Source organism: Theobroma umbraticum, unplaced genomic scaffold (genome assembly GCF_002168275.2).
Source record: "Theobroma umbraticum cultivar Fairchild unplaced genomic scaffold, ASM216827v3 scaffold_89.0, whole genome shotgun sequence".
Lineage (NCBI taxonomy): Eukaryota > Viridiplantae > Streptophyta > Magnoliopsida > Malvales > Malvaceae > Theobroma > Theobroma umbraticum.
The window spans coordinates 3,187,153-3,200,808 of NW_018397271.1; the positions used below are offsets into that span (position 1 = coordinate 3,187,153).

At 34.2% G+C, this 13,656-nt stretch overlaps 2 protein-coding genes across 3 annotated transcripts; one reads left to right on the forward strand and one right to left on the reverse strand.

The window, feature by feature from the left end:
* Positions 1-3,550: 3,550 nt before the first annotated feature.
* LOC110426544 (uncharacterized) lies at positions 3,551-7,732 on the forward strand. The gene is made up of 3 exons (XM_021441778.2): positions 3,551-3,787; positions 3,941-4,252; positions 6,387-7,732. Exons 1-3 carry the CDS (start codon positions 3,676-3,678, stop codon positions 6,737-6,739), a joined length of 777 nt encoding a protein of 258 aa, XP_021297453.1. The 5' UTR covers positions 3,551-3,675; the 3' UTR covers positions 6,740-7,732.
* A 144-nt stretch (positions 7,733-7,876) lies between these two features.
* Positions 7,877-11,559, reverse strand: UBC22 (ubiquitin-conjugating enzyme 22). 2 transcript variants are annotated; one of them, XM_021441776.2, is made up of 7 exons: positions 11,406-11,559; positions 10,040-10,152; positions 9,602-9,746; positions 9,441-9,518; positions 9,078-9,190; positions 8,786-8,889; positions 7,877-8,375 (listed from the first exon to the last, which is right to left on the reverse strand). In XM_021441776.2, the coding sequence occupies exons 2-7, from the start codon at positions 10,040-10,042 to the stop codon at positions 8,015-8,017; spliced, it is 804 nt and encodes a 267-aa protein (XP_021297451.1). In that variant the 5' UTR covers positions 10,043-10,152; positions 11,406-11,559; the 3' UTR covers positions 7,877-8,014. The 2 variants fall into 2 exon arrangements, with proteins under 2 accessions (XP_021297451.1, XP_021297452.1); XM_021441777.2 differs by lacking the exon at positions 11,406-11,559 and adding an exon at positions 11,021-11,357.
* Between the last annotated feature and the right edge of the window lie 2,097 nt (positions 11,560-13,656).

A 13,656-nucleotide genomic window follows, 5' to 3' on the forward strand; every position in this document is an offset into this window, starting at 1 on the left:
AGTATTGGTACATATCAACCAGCTTTAACAATAGTAGAATATTTTGTTAGTTGGCAGAAAGGATTTGATAGCTAATATTTGACTTTTTTGTCAATATTGGAACTTTCCACCATTATAAGCAAGAATTCTAGACAAGAATAGTCATGATAGATAAACCTACCAAATACTCATTAGGATCATGACATTATCTTCCAACAATAGCAAAGATCAAGCTTTTCTTTTCTAAGTTCCAAGATTTTCCTTCATTGGTTCTTCAAGTTTTTCCTTTTATGGGTTCTTCCAACCCAATAGCAATTTCTAATAATGGTAACAAGGTGTTTATTTTTCTAAAATTGCCTAGATTGGGGACGTATACAGTTTTCCTTTTATAAGCGAAAATACTCCCATAAAGGAGATAATGCTCCCTCAAAATTACGAAAGTTTCAAATAACGAAGAGTTATCACACTCCCATTAAAACTATAACACTTATATCATTAATATTGCTGAATCTACAAGTTAGGACCATTTAAGATATGAGATATTCGAATTTTAAAATCCCAATAGATGAATTTTTTATCAATCATTAACTTAACTTTATGTTTCATACTACTATCCATCTCTTTTAGAGCGTCTTTAGTTAGGACCACTTTGGATAGCATCAAAGAAAAGCATTTCATGCATAAGGTAACCTAATGACCTCAAGCCTACGGATCACTCACACAATTGTCATATGAGAATTTTTCTATAAGCACTTGAGTAAAACACCAAATGAAATTCTCATAGAGAGGCATCTTCAATGAACTTGTTCTATAACAACCACCCACATGTTAAATCAAGTATCCCCATGCTTCAATCTATGAGATCTATTGCCCACTTCATAAGTGAAGAACATAACCATGTGTCACTCTATATGTTTTATCAGAACCTATTTTTCTTGATAAAAGTTCGACTAGGAACTATTTTAAGAATATTGCCTTAATATAACAAGGTTTTAATAATTATAACCTCTTATAATACCTCTTGCAAAGTATATAATATTCCATGGATTTTATTTCATTTAATCAGAATATGCAATCATTTTGAATATAAAGAATGACTTATAAAAATAAATACTCAAATACTAGATATATCTCTGTACAATCAATCGATTGGCTTGTAGGACATACAAGTGAACTATCAAAGTTAACTTGATAAGGTTATTTCAAGCACCTCCCTTTTTTGAGTGCTTCCTATCACACCTCCTGTTTTTTAAATGTTTTCCATATTGAGTATTACCTCTTCCTAATTGAGGCTATACTCAACCATTTAAATACGTTTAAAAGACTAATTTGGCTATGTTAATACTATATCTAAAAGTATAACAGGATTTCAAAATCCAATCATTTGAAGGGAATATGCATGTTATAGGTGCAAATATTTTGACAACAAGTTCACATTGACATGACATGATAGGCTATCTGACAAATAAATTAGCTAATTATCTTTGATCATTAGTCAACTAACTATTTTAAATTCAGAATCTCTTTCTTTTTTTAGTTAATCATCATTTTCCATTAGTCAATTGAAATGGTCTGCTTTCCAATGGCTAGATTTGATTTTGGCCATTAGTATTGTTTTCTTGTTTGGGGTGGTCTTTGGTATTGAGATGGTAAGATGTTGCTAGTGTCGTTGTGTCGATTTCGTGTGGTGTTTTGGCTTTAAATGCTGCTGTTTGGATTTTATTAATTCTGACTCTGCTACCATGTGAAGCTCGATCTGATGTTTATGGGGGAACTTTTCTCTGATGCCAAGCTTTGTTTTTATTGTAATTAGAGGAATTTTTGAGTTGGTGAATTTCTTTTTTGTGTAGATGTCAACCCTGTAAATTGGTTAGTTTTCGGTGACCTTCTTGTGTTAATCCCTACCTTTTGCTTCCATGTATCAACTGTTTTGTATTTGATGTGGGGTTGCCCTTTTGTTGGTCTTATGCTGGTGATGCCCTTGAGATAACAACCAAAAGTTGAGCTCTTATCTGTACAGTTGCAGGGAACTCTCAAATCTCTTTTGATCAATGAATTGTCTAATTAAAAAAAAATTCAAAAACCTTTTGAGCAAGTTTAGTTGATTGACGACTAAGATGAGCCTAGCCTCCATACACTTTCGCTGGGTTTTGATTGTTTTGTCTTTGTACTCGATTAACATTTCATGTTAGTTGATACTTGTCCTCTCTTCAGCTCGTCGTGTTAACATGTTTTTTTTTATCCACTATGTCATGCCAGCTTGATTTGCTGAGCTCTCTACAGTAATTCAATCGATTAATTGTCCTTATTCTCTATTAAGCTTCACTAATATGGAGTCAACAAATCAATCCTCTCACAACAGATTGACCGCTTGATTGCTTTAAGGCATGCATGATGAGACATGTGATCATTTTAGTGTTAGAAGAGATGTATAAATAATCGTTGGTTTTTTGTGAGTCAAAAAAATAATTATGTATTCTATATGTATACTATCAAATATAGTATAGGTATTATTTCGACCATTAAAAGGATGGTTTAAGGGATCTCTACTTAATTAGTATGTGAGCTAAATGTAGATAGATCATGTAGATCTAAGATCTACATTTGTACACTTTGTGACTCAAAACTATGCCTTGAAGTGGCAGTTGGATATTGCTACTTTATCATGTACCTAAAAGCCACGATTGATACAGGTTTATAGGAGCATGACTAGGAAAACAACCAAATTTAAGTGGATTGACACAGGTGACTAAGGGAAACTTGATTGATTTCACATCTATATTTTGTGATTCAATGTCTAGGTAGTTGTGTTGAATTAAGTGTTTGACATAGCTATGAATCCAAATACATTAGATTGAAGCAGGGGCGGACGGACGTTGATATTAGTGGTGTCCAATGATATCACTAATGTGTCAAATTCCTGTTAATTATATTACTTATGTTAGAGTGTTATGTAGTTAATGATATTAATAAACCCATTAATTTTTTAAATTTTTTAAAAATTTCTAGATCCATCCTTGAATTGAAGTCAAACATATGTCAATTATATGTTATATATAGGAATCATAGATGTTTGATTTTAATGTGGATAATTAATTTGTGATGCAAAATGAGATATGTGCAGTTGTAATGCTATGTTGGTTTAGTGGTAACCTGATATAACATTCCTTAAAACCGATTGTTTTTCGTCTAATCGCACACTCGCTTTCCTATATAGGTTGTGACAATTGGGAGTTTTTTTGAAAGGGAGTATACATTTATGCTCACCGTGTCTTAATGGTAGATGTTGGAATATGAATCAATTAAGTAGATTCAAATCTGTTAATTAATACATCCACATGAGCATATATCTAACTTCTAATAAAAGTTGAGTTAGAACCTTATTTCTATTCTCTCGTAAACTCTAGTCCAATCCTTGGATATCTAGGATTTGGAGAGGGCAAGTTTGTGGATAATTCTGAGAGTTAAGTTAGAAGCAACTCAAGAGCAGATCTAAAAGCCAATCACTTAAAGTTTGTGAAGCAAGTATCCGTCAATCCATTTTGAAAATTTCGGATTAGTATTGAAATATTCCTAAACCTATTGGTTATATTTATATATTATCTTTTTTTACATTAGTTGGAACTTGATACCTTCTCTCTCTTATTTATACTACCGTTAGCATTGTCTCTTGCTTTAGGTGTCACAGTTTTAAAGATGAAAAGACAATCATCATCTTCTAGCCGGGGGCAAAACTCCATTGGTTGCATGTCCGCCATTTCCAACCTTCTTTCCAAACACTATAATCGCTCAAGATTTCTTACTACTGGTATGTTCCTTCTGCTGATCGCTTTGGGCACTAGTTTTTTGCAGAGAATTCCAAGTGTACATTTAGTTCTAGTATAATTTTTCCCCAACTAATTGCTCCGTGCATTGAAGAACTCGATTGAGTACATTATTCCGTACTACTTCTCATTTTCAGGGAGAAAGCAGGCAAAGGAGGCACCACAATCTGCAACGAAAGCCCCTGAACAAACGCTAAAAGCTGCAAATCTTCCAAGGAGTCCAACGCTGGCGGCAGAGATACGGCGGTCAAACTGCGTTGAGACTCCTCCTAATATGCTAGTGGCGAGGTTGATGGGAGTAGATAAGTTTCCTATGACCCCAGAATCCACAGCCGACCGGAGAAGGAAGTTGCTTGGTGCTCTGGAGAAGTGTGATGAGGACTTGAAGGCCCTTCAAAGGATCATTGAACTTGTCAGCACAAGCGTCAGCGTTGAACACAACAATGAGAGTAAGTCTGCTCCATTTGCTTTGCTTTTCTTCTTCTTCAATAGGTAACTTCCACTTCATTCTTTTCCCTTTTTCGTTACATTGAATTTATAGTTTTCTGTCTTTTCATTGTAGATAGTATGGTATTGCATATGCATGCATGAGGGGTTCATTCTTGCATTTTCAAATGAATTTTTATGTATATTAAACCGATAAGATAGGATACCTTGTCAATGAATTTACATTTTAGCACACATACATACATAAATTAAGGCCCAAATATGTTGGAATTTGGTAATGTACTTGATAAACCCTGATATCTTCTGATCTCTTTGAGTAAATACGATGGATCTTAAGTCAACATTTAGCCTAGGAAAGTTGTATCTAATCAACTTTAAACCTGTGGTCAAGCTGGTTCCTAGCTAGTCTAACCCTACCTAATTGGACTCATTTATGTACATATGAAAAAGATTGTTGTTTCTTTTAATTGCAAGGCAGCTAATAAAGCCGTGGGTGGTTAGGAAATTAGTCTTATCGATCTGTGTAGGGAGACATTACCAACTCCGTTACAACCTTGACAAGAGACTAAAGGTACTAATTGTACATTGCAATTGAAGAGGAAGCACCTTTTCCTCACCTTCCCTATTGCTTTCCTTGTAAGGTGAGCCATTTGCCCTTATGTTTCGGATACCGAATTTACAATCATGACTTGCTAGTGGGAGACAAAATCATCCTCTTTATTGCTATAAGCAATCATACACGCTAGCGCATGACCAAATGACCCACAGCTGTTTTTCTTTCTTTTTCATGTTCTCCTTTGAAAAGGGAAAAGCGTTAAAAACGCACGAACTAAAACAGATGAAAGAATCTCTTCTTTGTTATATCTGCCCCCCAAGAACTTATACTTACAAATACAATTCAATATAACAAAATCTTCACACTGTTCTTCAACCAATCTCCTTCCTTGTTCTATCGTCTTCATACACATGCATCCAACAGATTTTTGCTGAGTGATCTGTTCATGTCCTTGGGCTAGCCTGCTTAGGTGCTCATTTCTTTAAATGCTCTGCAACTTCAACTTGGCAGCTTGAATATTTTTTTAATCGTTTGTAGTCGATGAGATCACTTGACTTGACATTTCCACAGTAAGAATTACTTGTATATTCTGATGTCCCCCCACAGTAACATTTCCAGATTATACTACTAGTATAGTATATAGAAGATAAGTAAGGAAAGAAACCCTCCCCTGTTGTTGTTTTAAGGATTCAACCCCTGATACGAGTGAATAAACAAAAAGATATAACAAGAAAAGAGAAAAGCGAGCCTGCAGAAATAAAAGAAGAAACAGACCCCTTCGTCTTTGTGGCTTTACTTACCTTCCATTATCCCCACTTTTGCAGGGTATGGGAGTTGGGCCCCGAAATAGGAAATGCAATAAGATTAGAGAAGGATGTGGGTTGACGTACGGTCGTTTTCGGGGTTCGGATTGGTGAATCATTTTGAACCATTTAGAGTATAGGCATAATATTTTTATTTTTTTTGGAATTAAAATATTCAAATGTGAAATTAATAATATCATTATTTTATAATCAATTATCATAAATAATAAAAATAGCGCAATCTTTTTATATTCATATTTAATGTATTTTAAATAAATTTTGTGATCCATTTAAAATATTCAACATCGAAAAGATTGAAAAATACATTATTTTTATATAAAAATTATAAATAATATCATTTCTTTCAATATTTAAAACTATCATTTAATAAAAATAATTTATTATTTATTTATCATTATAGTACAGTTTAAGTCGTTTTAGATTATAAATTCAAGTTCATATCAAATTGAATTGGTTTTTAGTTTCAAGTTGTCACATGTTCGATTTTTATCAAGTTCAAGTTATTTTGAGTTCGGATTTTCAATTTATTTCAATCAATTTAAATCAGATCAGTTTGAATTTGATGTTAGTTGAGCCGAAATTTTGACTTCGATTAGATTTTGCCACCCCTTGATAGGATTGGACAAAACCAATCTCAGTTTGAAACCTTTGCATCATGGGGTGCATATGTTACTGTCATAGCACATGCAAACAGATGTGTGGGCTTGTCTTGTTACTAAAGCTATGCACTGCATGTGTTATGTATATGCGCTCCAGGACGAGCGCTACAACATCATCAGAAGCAGCAACTTAAGACGAAGCCGGGACAAGGGGACACCACGGGCGCCTGCTGCTTCTTAGATAGATTCACAAAGGAATCAATTGACGATGCAAGAAGCCATCGGGATGATGCAGGGTCGCCACTGTGGAGAAGCAAGGCCATGGTACAGAGCGTGGATGAAGTGTGCAAGGACATTGCATGGGGTGAAAGGCGGGAGATTGGCAGAATAGGCTTTGCGTTGCAGGATCAAATTTGCAGAGATTTGATAGACGAGATTGTCAGAGAAATGGGGCGCCGCTTCACCTATTCGCTTCCCTTTGAAGCATGTAAAAGAGGATTGGCTTTCTAATTGGACCATATGTATTGTACCCCTGTTGACACAAATTATGAATACAAGTTTGCCAATCTAAACTTTGATCTAACAATTTACACTGCAAAATTTAAAGGTATTATTCTGGACGATCTAACAATGTCCAGTGATGATCCTGGTAGTGGCCTTTGATACATGGAATGCATTGCCCTGGAATATCAAGTGTTGGGTTATGCTTGTTGTGAGTCTTGGCAGCGTCAACGTAGTTGAAGGATTGTTGCTAGGAATCTCGGCAGTGCAATATATAATCCTTTAAGAGTGCCTTTGAGATCTTGGCAATTGATGAGTATTACACGAGAATGTTTTTGACTTCTAGAAGAATAGAGAAGGTGTTGCCAGGATTGGAATATTGTTGCAGGCAATGGGGAGCCATTGAATCTGTGTAGAGAGGTGACAAACCTTCTCATATAGCTAAGATTGGTGAGGCCTAGATGAGGTGACCAAGACAGTGCAAAAGCCCATCATCTAAAGGATTGCTTTCTTAACCATCTTAATGTCGAAAGTATAGGAGACGAGCGATACAATTGGTTTGCCATCTAAGGGCTACCCCAACGATGCACAGTATGTCAATAGTAAGTGTAGTTTGCGTGAACTAAGAAGTAGGTACCATGTCCAAGAGTTACCTTGCTACTTAGCCAGGGACGAAACGCTACAGAGTGGATTACCTCGCTTCTGAGCCAAGAAAGAGTTGCCTTTATCTCGTTGTTGTTGACGGCAAGATTGGAACGGCCACTTCCTTCTATGGTGTTTTGTTATAGCGTTGGTAGATGATTGCCACGAAGCCGTAATTTGTCAAAGACAAGTCTTAGGCTGTAGTAGTAGTGCCAAATATTATGGCTTGCAAGAAGGTTGTTGATGTAGACCAAGATAGCCTTAGTGATGGCTAAGCAATTGGCTTCTTTATTGTTGAGATTTAAGCTTTGTCACAGAACCTTTACCCTACCCACTCTTTGGTTTCAATTTATTTCAGCTAGACTGAACAAGGATTACTGATAATGTCGCCAGAAACCCAGAACAATGAAAGTTTTAAGAGCAATGATGCAACTAGGCATACGGTAATTCCTAAAATTTGCAGCCCCCCCTTCCCCAACATTAAAGATCATGATGCAGGAGACGTGAGCAGGCAAATTTGTTCCATCACCTTTCCAAATTGAAGCATCCATTACACCAAAAAACAACCAATTTCCCAAGCCGTTGACATAAATTTAGCTGCATACTCCAAAAACGGCGTTTAATTAGTTTATCCTATCATTTTTATAATCTCTTCAAACTTTTCTTTCTCGCATCCATTTTCTTCTTGTCTGCCTGAACTTTTGTCAAGCCTTCCTTCTTAAGAGCAGGGCCTGCTGTTCCTACGAGGGCAGTTCCACTCACTCCTGTTTCAGTTGCTGGAAATATAGACTGCTGATCCTGGTTATTCCCTCCTTTTGTGGCTGTGATAGACTGGGCCAGTGGGGATGGCAATGATAATGCAGTAGCCCCACTTGCACCATTTTTCTGGTCAACATTGAGAACTGAGGTGTTAGACTGGTCAACATTCAACGCCGTAGTTGATTCACAAATAGCTCCTGACTTGAACTTGGGTTTTGGCTTTGCATGAATTCCTGTATAAAGCCTGTGTTAAGAACAGGTAAATGCACTTGTCAGACCTGCATCGTTGTGCACAATTCCAATTTCATTTCTTTAAAGTGTAGTAGTCACGCTACGCTATCTTTGAACCTACTATTTCAATCTCAAAAGATCAGTTTACAAAAACAATGTGCTCTTATATACTACCAAATCTTCACTGCTGTTGGAAAAGTCAAAAAGACCAAAGTGATATAACTGAAAGCAAAACTTTAATGAAATTAAGAGCAACTAAGAAACCAATGGTGCCTGGATGTAACAGTAAAAATGTACTGGAGACCCCATAAAACAAGCATAATTTCTAACCAAGAACAAAACAGAACAGTCTTTGACTTGTTAAAGACTCTAGGTTTCCACATTGCAAAATATTAAGCAAATAATGTGTCTGGTACGCCTCACCTGGCATGCCTAGCATACTCATCATAATTTTCAAGCAGCATCTTGCCAGCCTGCTCATTGAGAGCAGATTCTGGAAAAGGCTCAATCAGTAAACACCTAACTACCTGCAGTCACAAAATCTGGTGTCAAGGAAGATAAAAACTTGAAACCGAAGATCTAAAGCTTAATTTGTTAAAAAAAAAAAAAGAAAGATAGAAAGAAAAAGAAAAAAAAGGCAGTCCTGAGGCAGTTCTTATCAAACGAACGGATAAAATTTGGGTACAGAATGAAGTCTAGGTATAATGGAACTTACAATGAGTATATGTCGTAACCCGAGAGTTGGATTCCAATCCTTTTTTAGCGTGTTCACACAAATTTCACCATTGGTTGCAATATTTGGATGAAAAATCTTCGTAAGAAAGTAGCCTGCAATATAGATGTTCAGAATATCCACTAATGCACAAAATAAACTGTTTCTTTGCGATAAGGTATCACCAGAAATTTAGAGATTGAAATACAGGATGAATGACTTAAAAACAAAACACGATATAGCAAGCCATGAAATTGCAGAAATTTTTCTTCAGAAGCCTGACATGACCTAGGTTTTAAATTTTGGTATATCACAGACATGTTGAAATCTGATTATGTCTGGATAACTATAATCGATTAAGCATACCTTTTGGAGGGGAGTGAGGAAAATCATGAGACAGTAACAACTTCATACGGAAAACACCATTTTCGTACGGAGTCCCAGCTGTAAAGTCAACAAATCCTCAGAATGGAAAAGTAACAAGTGTACTATGAAGGAAATAAATTTGTTTCAACAGAATTACGTGCCTGGGCCTTCAATGTCAGCATATATGATAGAAAAATCATCATCATTTACTCCAACTTTAATGCCTTCTGGTGGGGATTCATCAAGACTCTTCAATTCCTTTGCCAGTTGCTTTATTACATTTGGTGGAAGATTTTCATTAGTTGCCTAACACAACACAAAAGAAAAATATAAGAAATGCAATTCCTAAATGGTCAAAATAAAAATTGCACATGACAAGTTAATGGAAATGCCATACAATATATATTTAAAGGAAATCTATTTTCTTTTCTTTCATAGCATAAACGGCCTAAGCACTATTATTCTGAAACTATATACCTGAAACTTTCTTCTCTAACTAAGCTAAAAGAGAAAAAGGAACTAATAAATTAACAAAATTTTGTTAATTTCACAACAATCAAAAGATATAAATGGCATTATGTAAACGGCAGCAAAATTACCATGCTAAGGGAAGAAAGAATCCTTGACAAAAGACTCAGAACCTCAGCAACAGACGTCCGAAAGCTCACCAACTTTGGCACTTATTTACAGTAAGAAAAGTGAGGATTCAGCACTGCCAAAAAAAAAAAAAAAGAAATAACCAGAAACTGAACAAGATTAATATCTGGTTTTCAAAATGAAACATCAAAATAAAAGTTTTTTCCTTTTCAGACAAATAGGCACAACTAGCAGATTGGATAAACAGTCAACCCAGCTAATTTTCACCTGATAATCAAAAGTATAAATCTCAAATACACAATGCACACACATGAATGCAGATAAATATGATTGAGACACAAGACCCGGAAAGTCTTGGAACAAATAGAAAGCGGCACAGACTAAAAGTTCCTATAAGATTCACATATTAATCTTTTATGCCTTATCTATGTAATCTGATTTCATAAGCTAATTTTTATGTCTATCTATTTATTTTACCAGAAATTGAAAAAATATCTAAAGGCCATGCTAGTTTGAGCAAGATAATATTTCTTTTCCCAGATTACACCACTACAAACTTGTTTTAGACCTTCTTTCCGTTAACTGGTTTTTGGCAAGTGAAACTCACCTCCAATTAAGTTGGTTAAATTGTAATCTTACAATGCAGTTTGTACATGGTAAAGGGTAAAGTAACATGTGGGAGTTGAGATTAAAGGCTTAAATTATGAGTCTAATTTTCAGATAGTCATGTATCGTAGAAAAGTCTTATGAATGTTTTGGAACCCAAAACCCTCATAGAAGAATAACACCAAATGCACATCCATTTTGAATTTTGAAGCATGCTGTGGTAGGCGCATAATCAGCAGGAAGCCTCACAAACTCAAGACTACGACTATCATTGAAACTTTGTTCAAACAAACGCACATCCATACAATCAAAATGAAACAATAGCCGAAAGAGACAAAATTAAAAGAAGGATTTTTCAATCCAATCAGAGCACTCACCCAGAGCATTTGACAGAACAAACCTAATATAGTCTTACACGTTTCGGACCCAGTAACAGAAGTCAACAAGCAAAGCAAATTACTGCTCCACACACAGGTATAATCCTAGTGGCTGAATTGAAACCAAGAAAAAGGGAAAAAACCCATACAAAATCAACCAAGAAAGGCATCTCACATTTCCCATTTCACCAAGAAAGCATAATCGTCGAAGAAGAAAAGGAATCGAGAATTTTATTTGGTTTTCTTTTAAGAGAAGAAAAAAACACACCAAGGAATGTTAATCCAAGAAAAGAAAAAAAAAACATCTGGGATCACATATAAGATTATGACAGTCGACCCATATTGTTCTGATGGCAAGAAACGCAAAACCCAGACGAGGGATTACCTTAATGCTTCCCTTTCTCTCGATGTTGCACAGAGACTGAGAAAGCGATCTCTCTTTCTCTTGGAAGGAATGATCGTTTGATTGGCTGATTTTGAGGAGAGTCTCGCTTTTCGTTTATTTATTTATTATTATTTTATTAGTATATTTCAGTGGTGAATTATTCAATTTATTCAAAAAAATTAAATAAAAAACAATTGGGTAAATTCGGATTGACGTGTCGCTCACGAGATGCACAGGATCTATAGACGTCCCGTTGAGATGGGGTGCCTTTCACGCGCCCGGCTAGGGAATCAGGAGACATGAAGCGCTAACCGTCACAGCTTCAAATGCGCGTGGATAAGATCCTACTGTCGGACAGTAACACGGTCGACGGTCTTATGTGAATTGAAGATCAGACAATGAAAAAATAAAAAAGGACAGAAAACGGGGCAATCTTTGTAAATTATGTAACCAAGGAAGGGTATTTTAGTCAACCTATTTTTCTGGGGCGGCGCGTTATATGTTTTTTCAACTTTTTATTAATTTTAGAAAAAGGAAGTGTTAGGTGACCGTTCGTGTAGTAGGCTTGTCGGAACGTGGGACAGGAGTCTTCCTCCTTTTGCTCAATTTTCGCATTTTACTATTAAAACAAAATTATTAATTAATTTTTGAAGTGGCCCACCCCTCTGTTGGTGACCGTTGGGAGGTCTCCTCCCTAACTAGCCGTTAGCGGCGTTTCCCTGCTAAATTCCCATTTTATTACCTTTGTTTTTTTCTTGCTCAATCATTGGGGTTAAATTAATAAATTAAGGGGTTGCTTTGAGTTTGTTTGTTTAAGCACCAAATTTTGCACTTTAAATTTTAATGGAAAAAGAAAAAAAATCTTATTTTTCTTCAATAAAGAGGAATTAACTGTTTGGGAAAAGTGATACAAATCATTCTACATGTGCAGTGAAAATTTAATAATTTTTCTTAAATAGATGAACCATTAATGTTGACTATAGATAAATCCTACCTAGTTGGTAGAAAGATTTTATAATTTATAATATTTGATGTCGAAATCAGTAGGCTTGTTCATCAAGGATATTATTATCTTGAGTCCATAAGAGTTTAGGTTGTTGCAAATTTTAAATTATACAAGTGTTTAAACTCTAACGGTGATATTCAAGTAGAATAATACTAAGGTAGCATTTGATATAAAAAAAGAAAAAGCACATTCTCTACAATCTATCTAATTAAATTACATTATCGTGTTTATTTTGTAACAGATTACTAAAAATGATGTAATATGATTACAGTTCTAAATCAATGCAATCACATTACATTACACTCTACAATGTTCTTAAAGATATTTTTACCCTTCAACTTTATTACTTTACTAAAAATATTTTGTACTGTTATAATTAAAATAAAATATATAATATAAGAATCAAAAATTAAACTAAAATAAAATATAAGAAATTAAAGTTTATATAATATAAGTAAAAGAAATTAAAATAAAATATATAATATAAAAAATTATATAAAAGAAATGAAAATAAAATATATAAGATTATAATAAGAAATGTAAATAAAATATATTTAAGAGATGATATTATATAAAAATTAATAATAAAAAATACAAGTATATTAATTTTACATTTTAATAAATATGGATAATTTTAAAAATTAACATTACATTCTCAACAAAGTATTTATAAACTAAATGCCGCAATGTTATCTTCTTTGCATTTTAATCATTTTATTTCCTTGTATACTAAACATTATAATGTTATTTTTTCTACAATCACACTGCTTGCAATCACATTATCTATAATCATATTACATTGTAAAGTAGTAAACATCACCTAATTATAATTTTGCTTTTGCTACTAAACCTAGTGCTAATTAGGTGAAGGCATTCAAGGTTTCGCACTTCCCAAGGAAAATTAAAAAAAATAAAAATAACACATTTGATTCACAAAATAGAATAGAAGAAAAATAGAGTACCAATTAGATGGGAATAAAATAAAACAGAAATATAATAAAATAATTATTATGTAGTTTAGTTAAAAGAATGGAATTAGGTGGGGATTACAATTATAACTCATTCTAATTTTTTATTGATAAGAATAGCTTTGAAATAAAAATAAATGATAAAATGACAAAATTATCTTTTATTATAATAGAATTTATTTTCAGAAAAAAAATACCCTTTATTATAATTTAGTAAAATTTATACCAAAAGATAAAAGTACCCTTTATTATAATTTAATAATATTTTTCCTTTTTT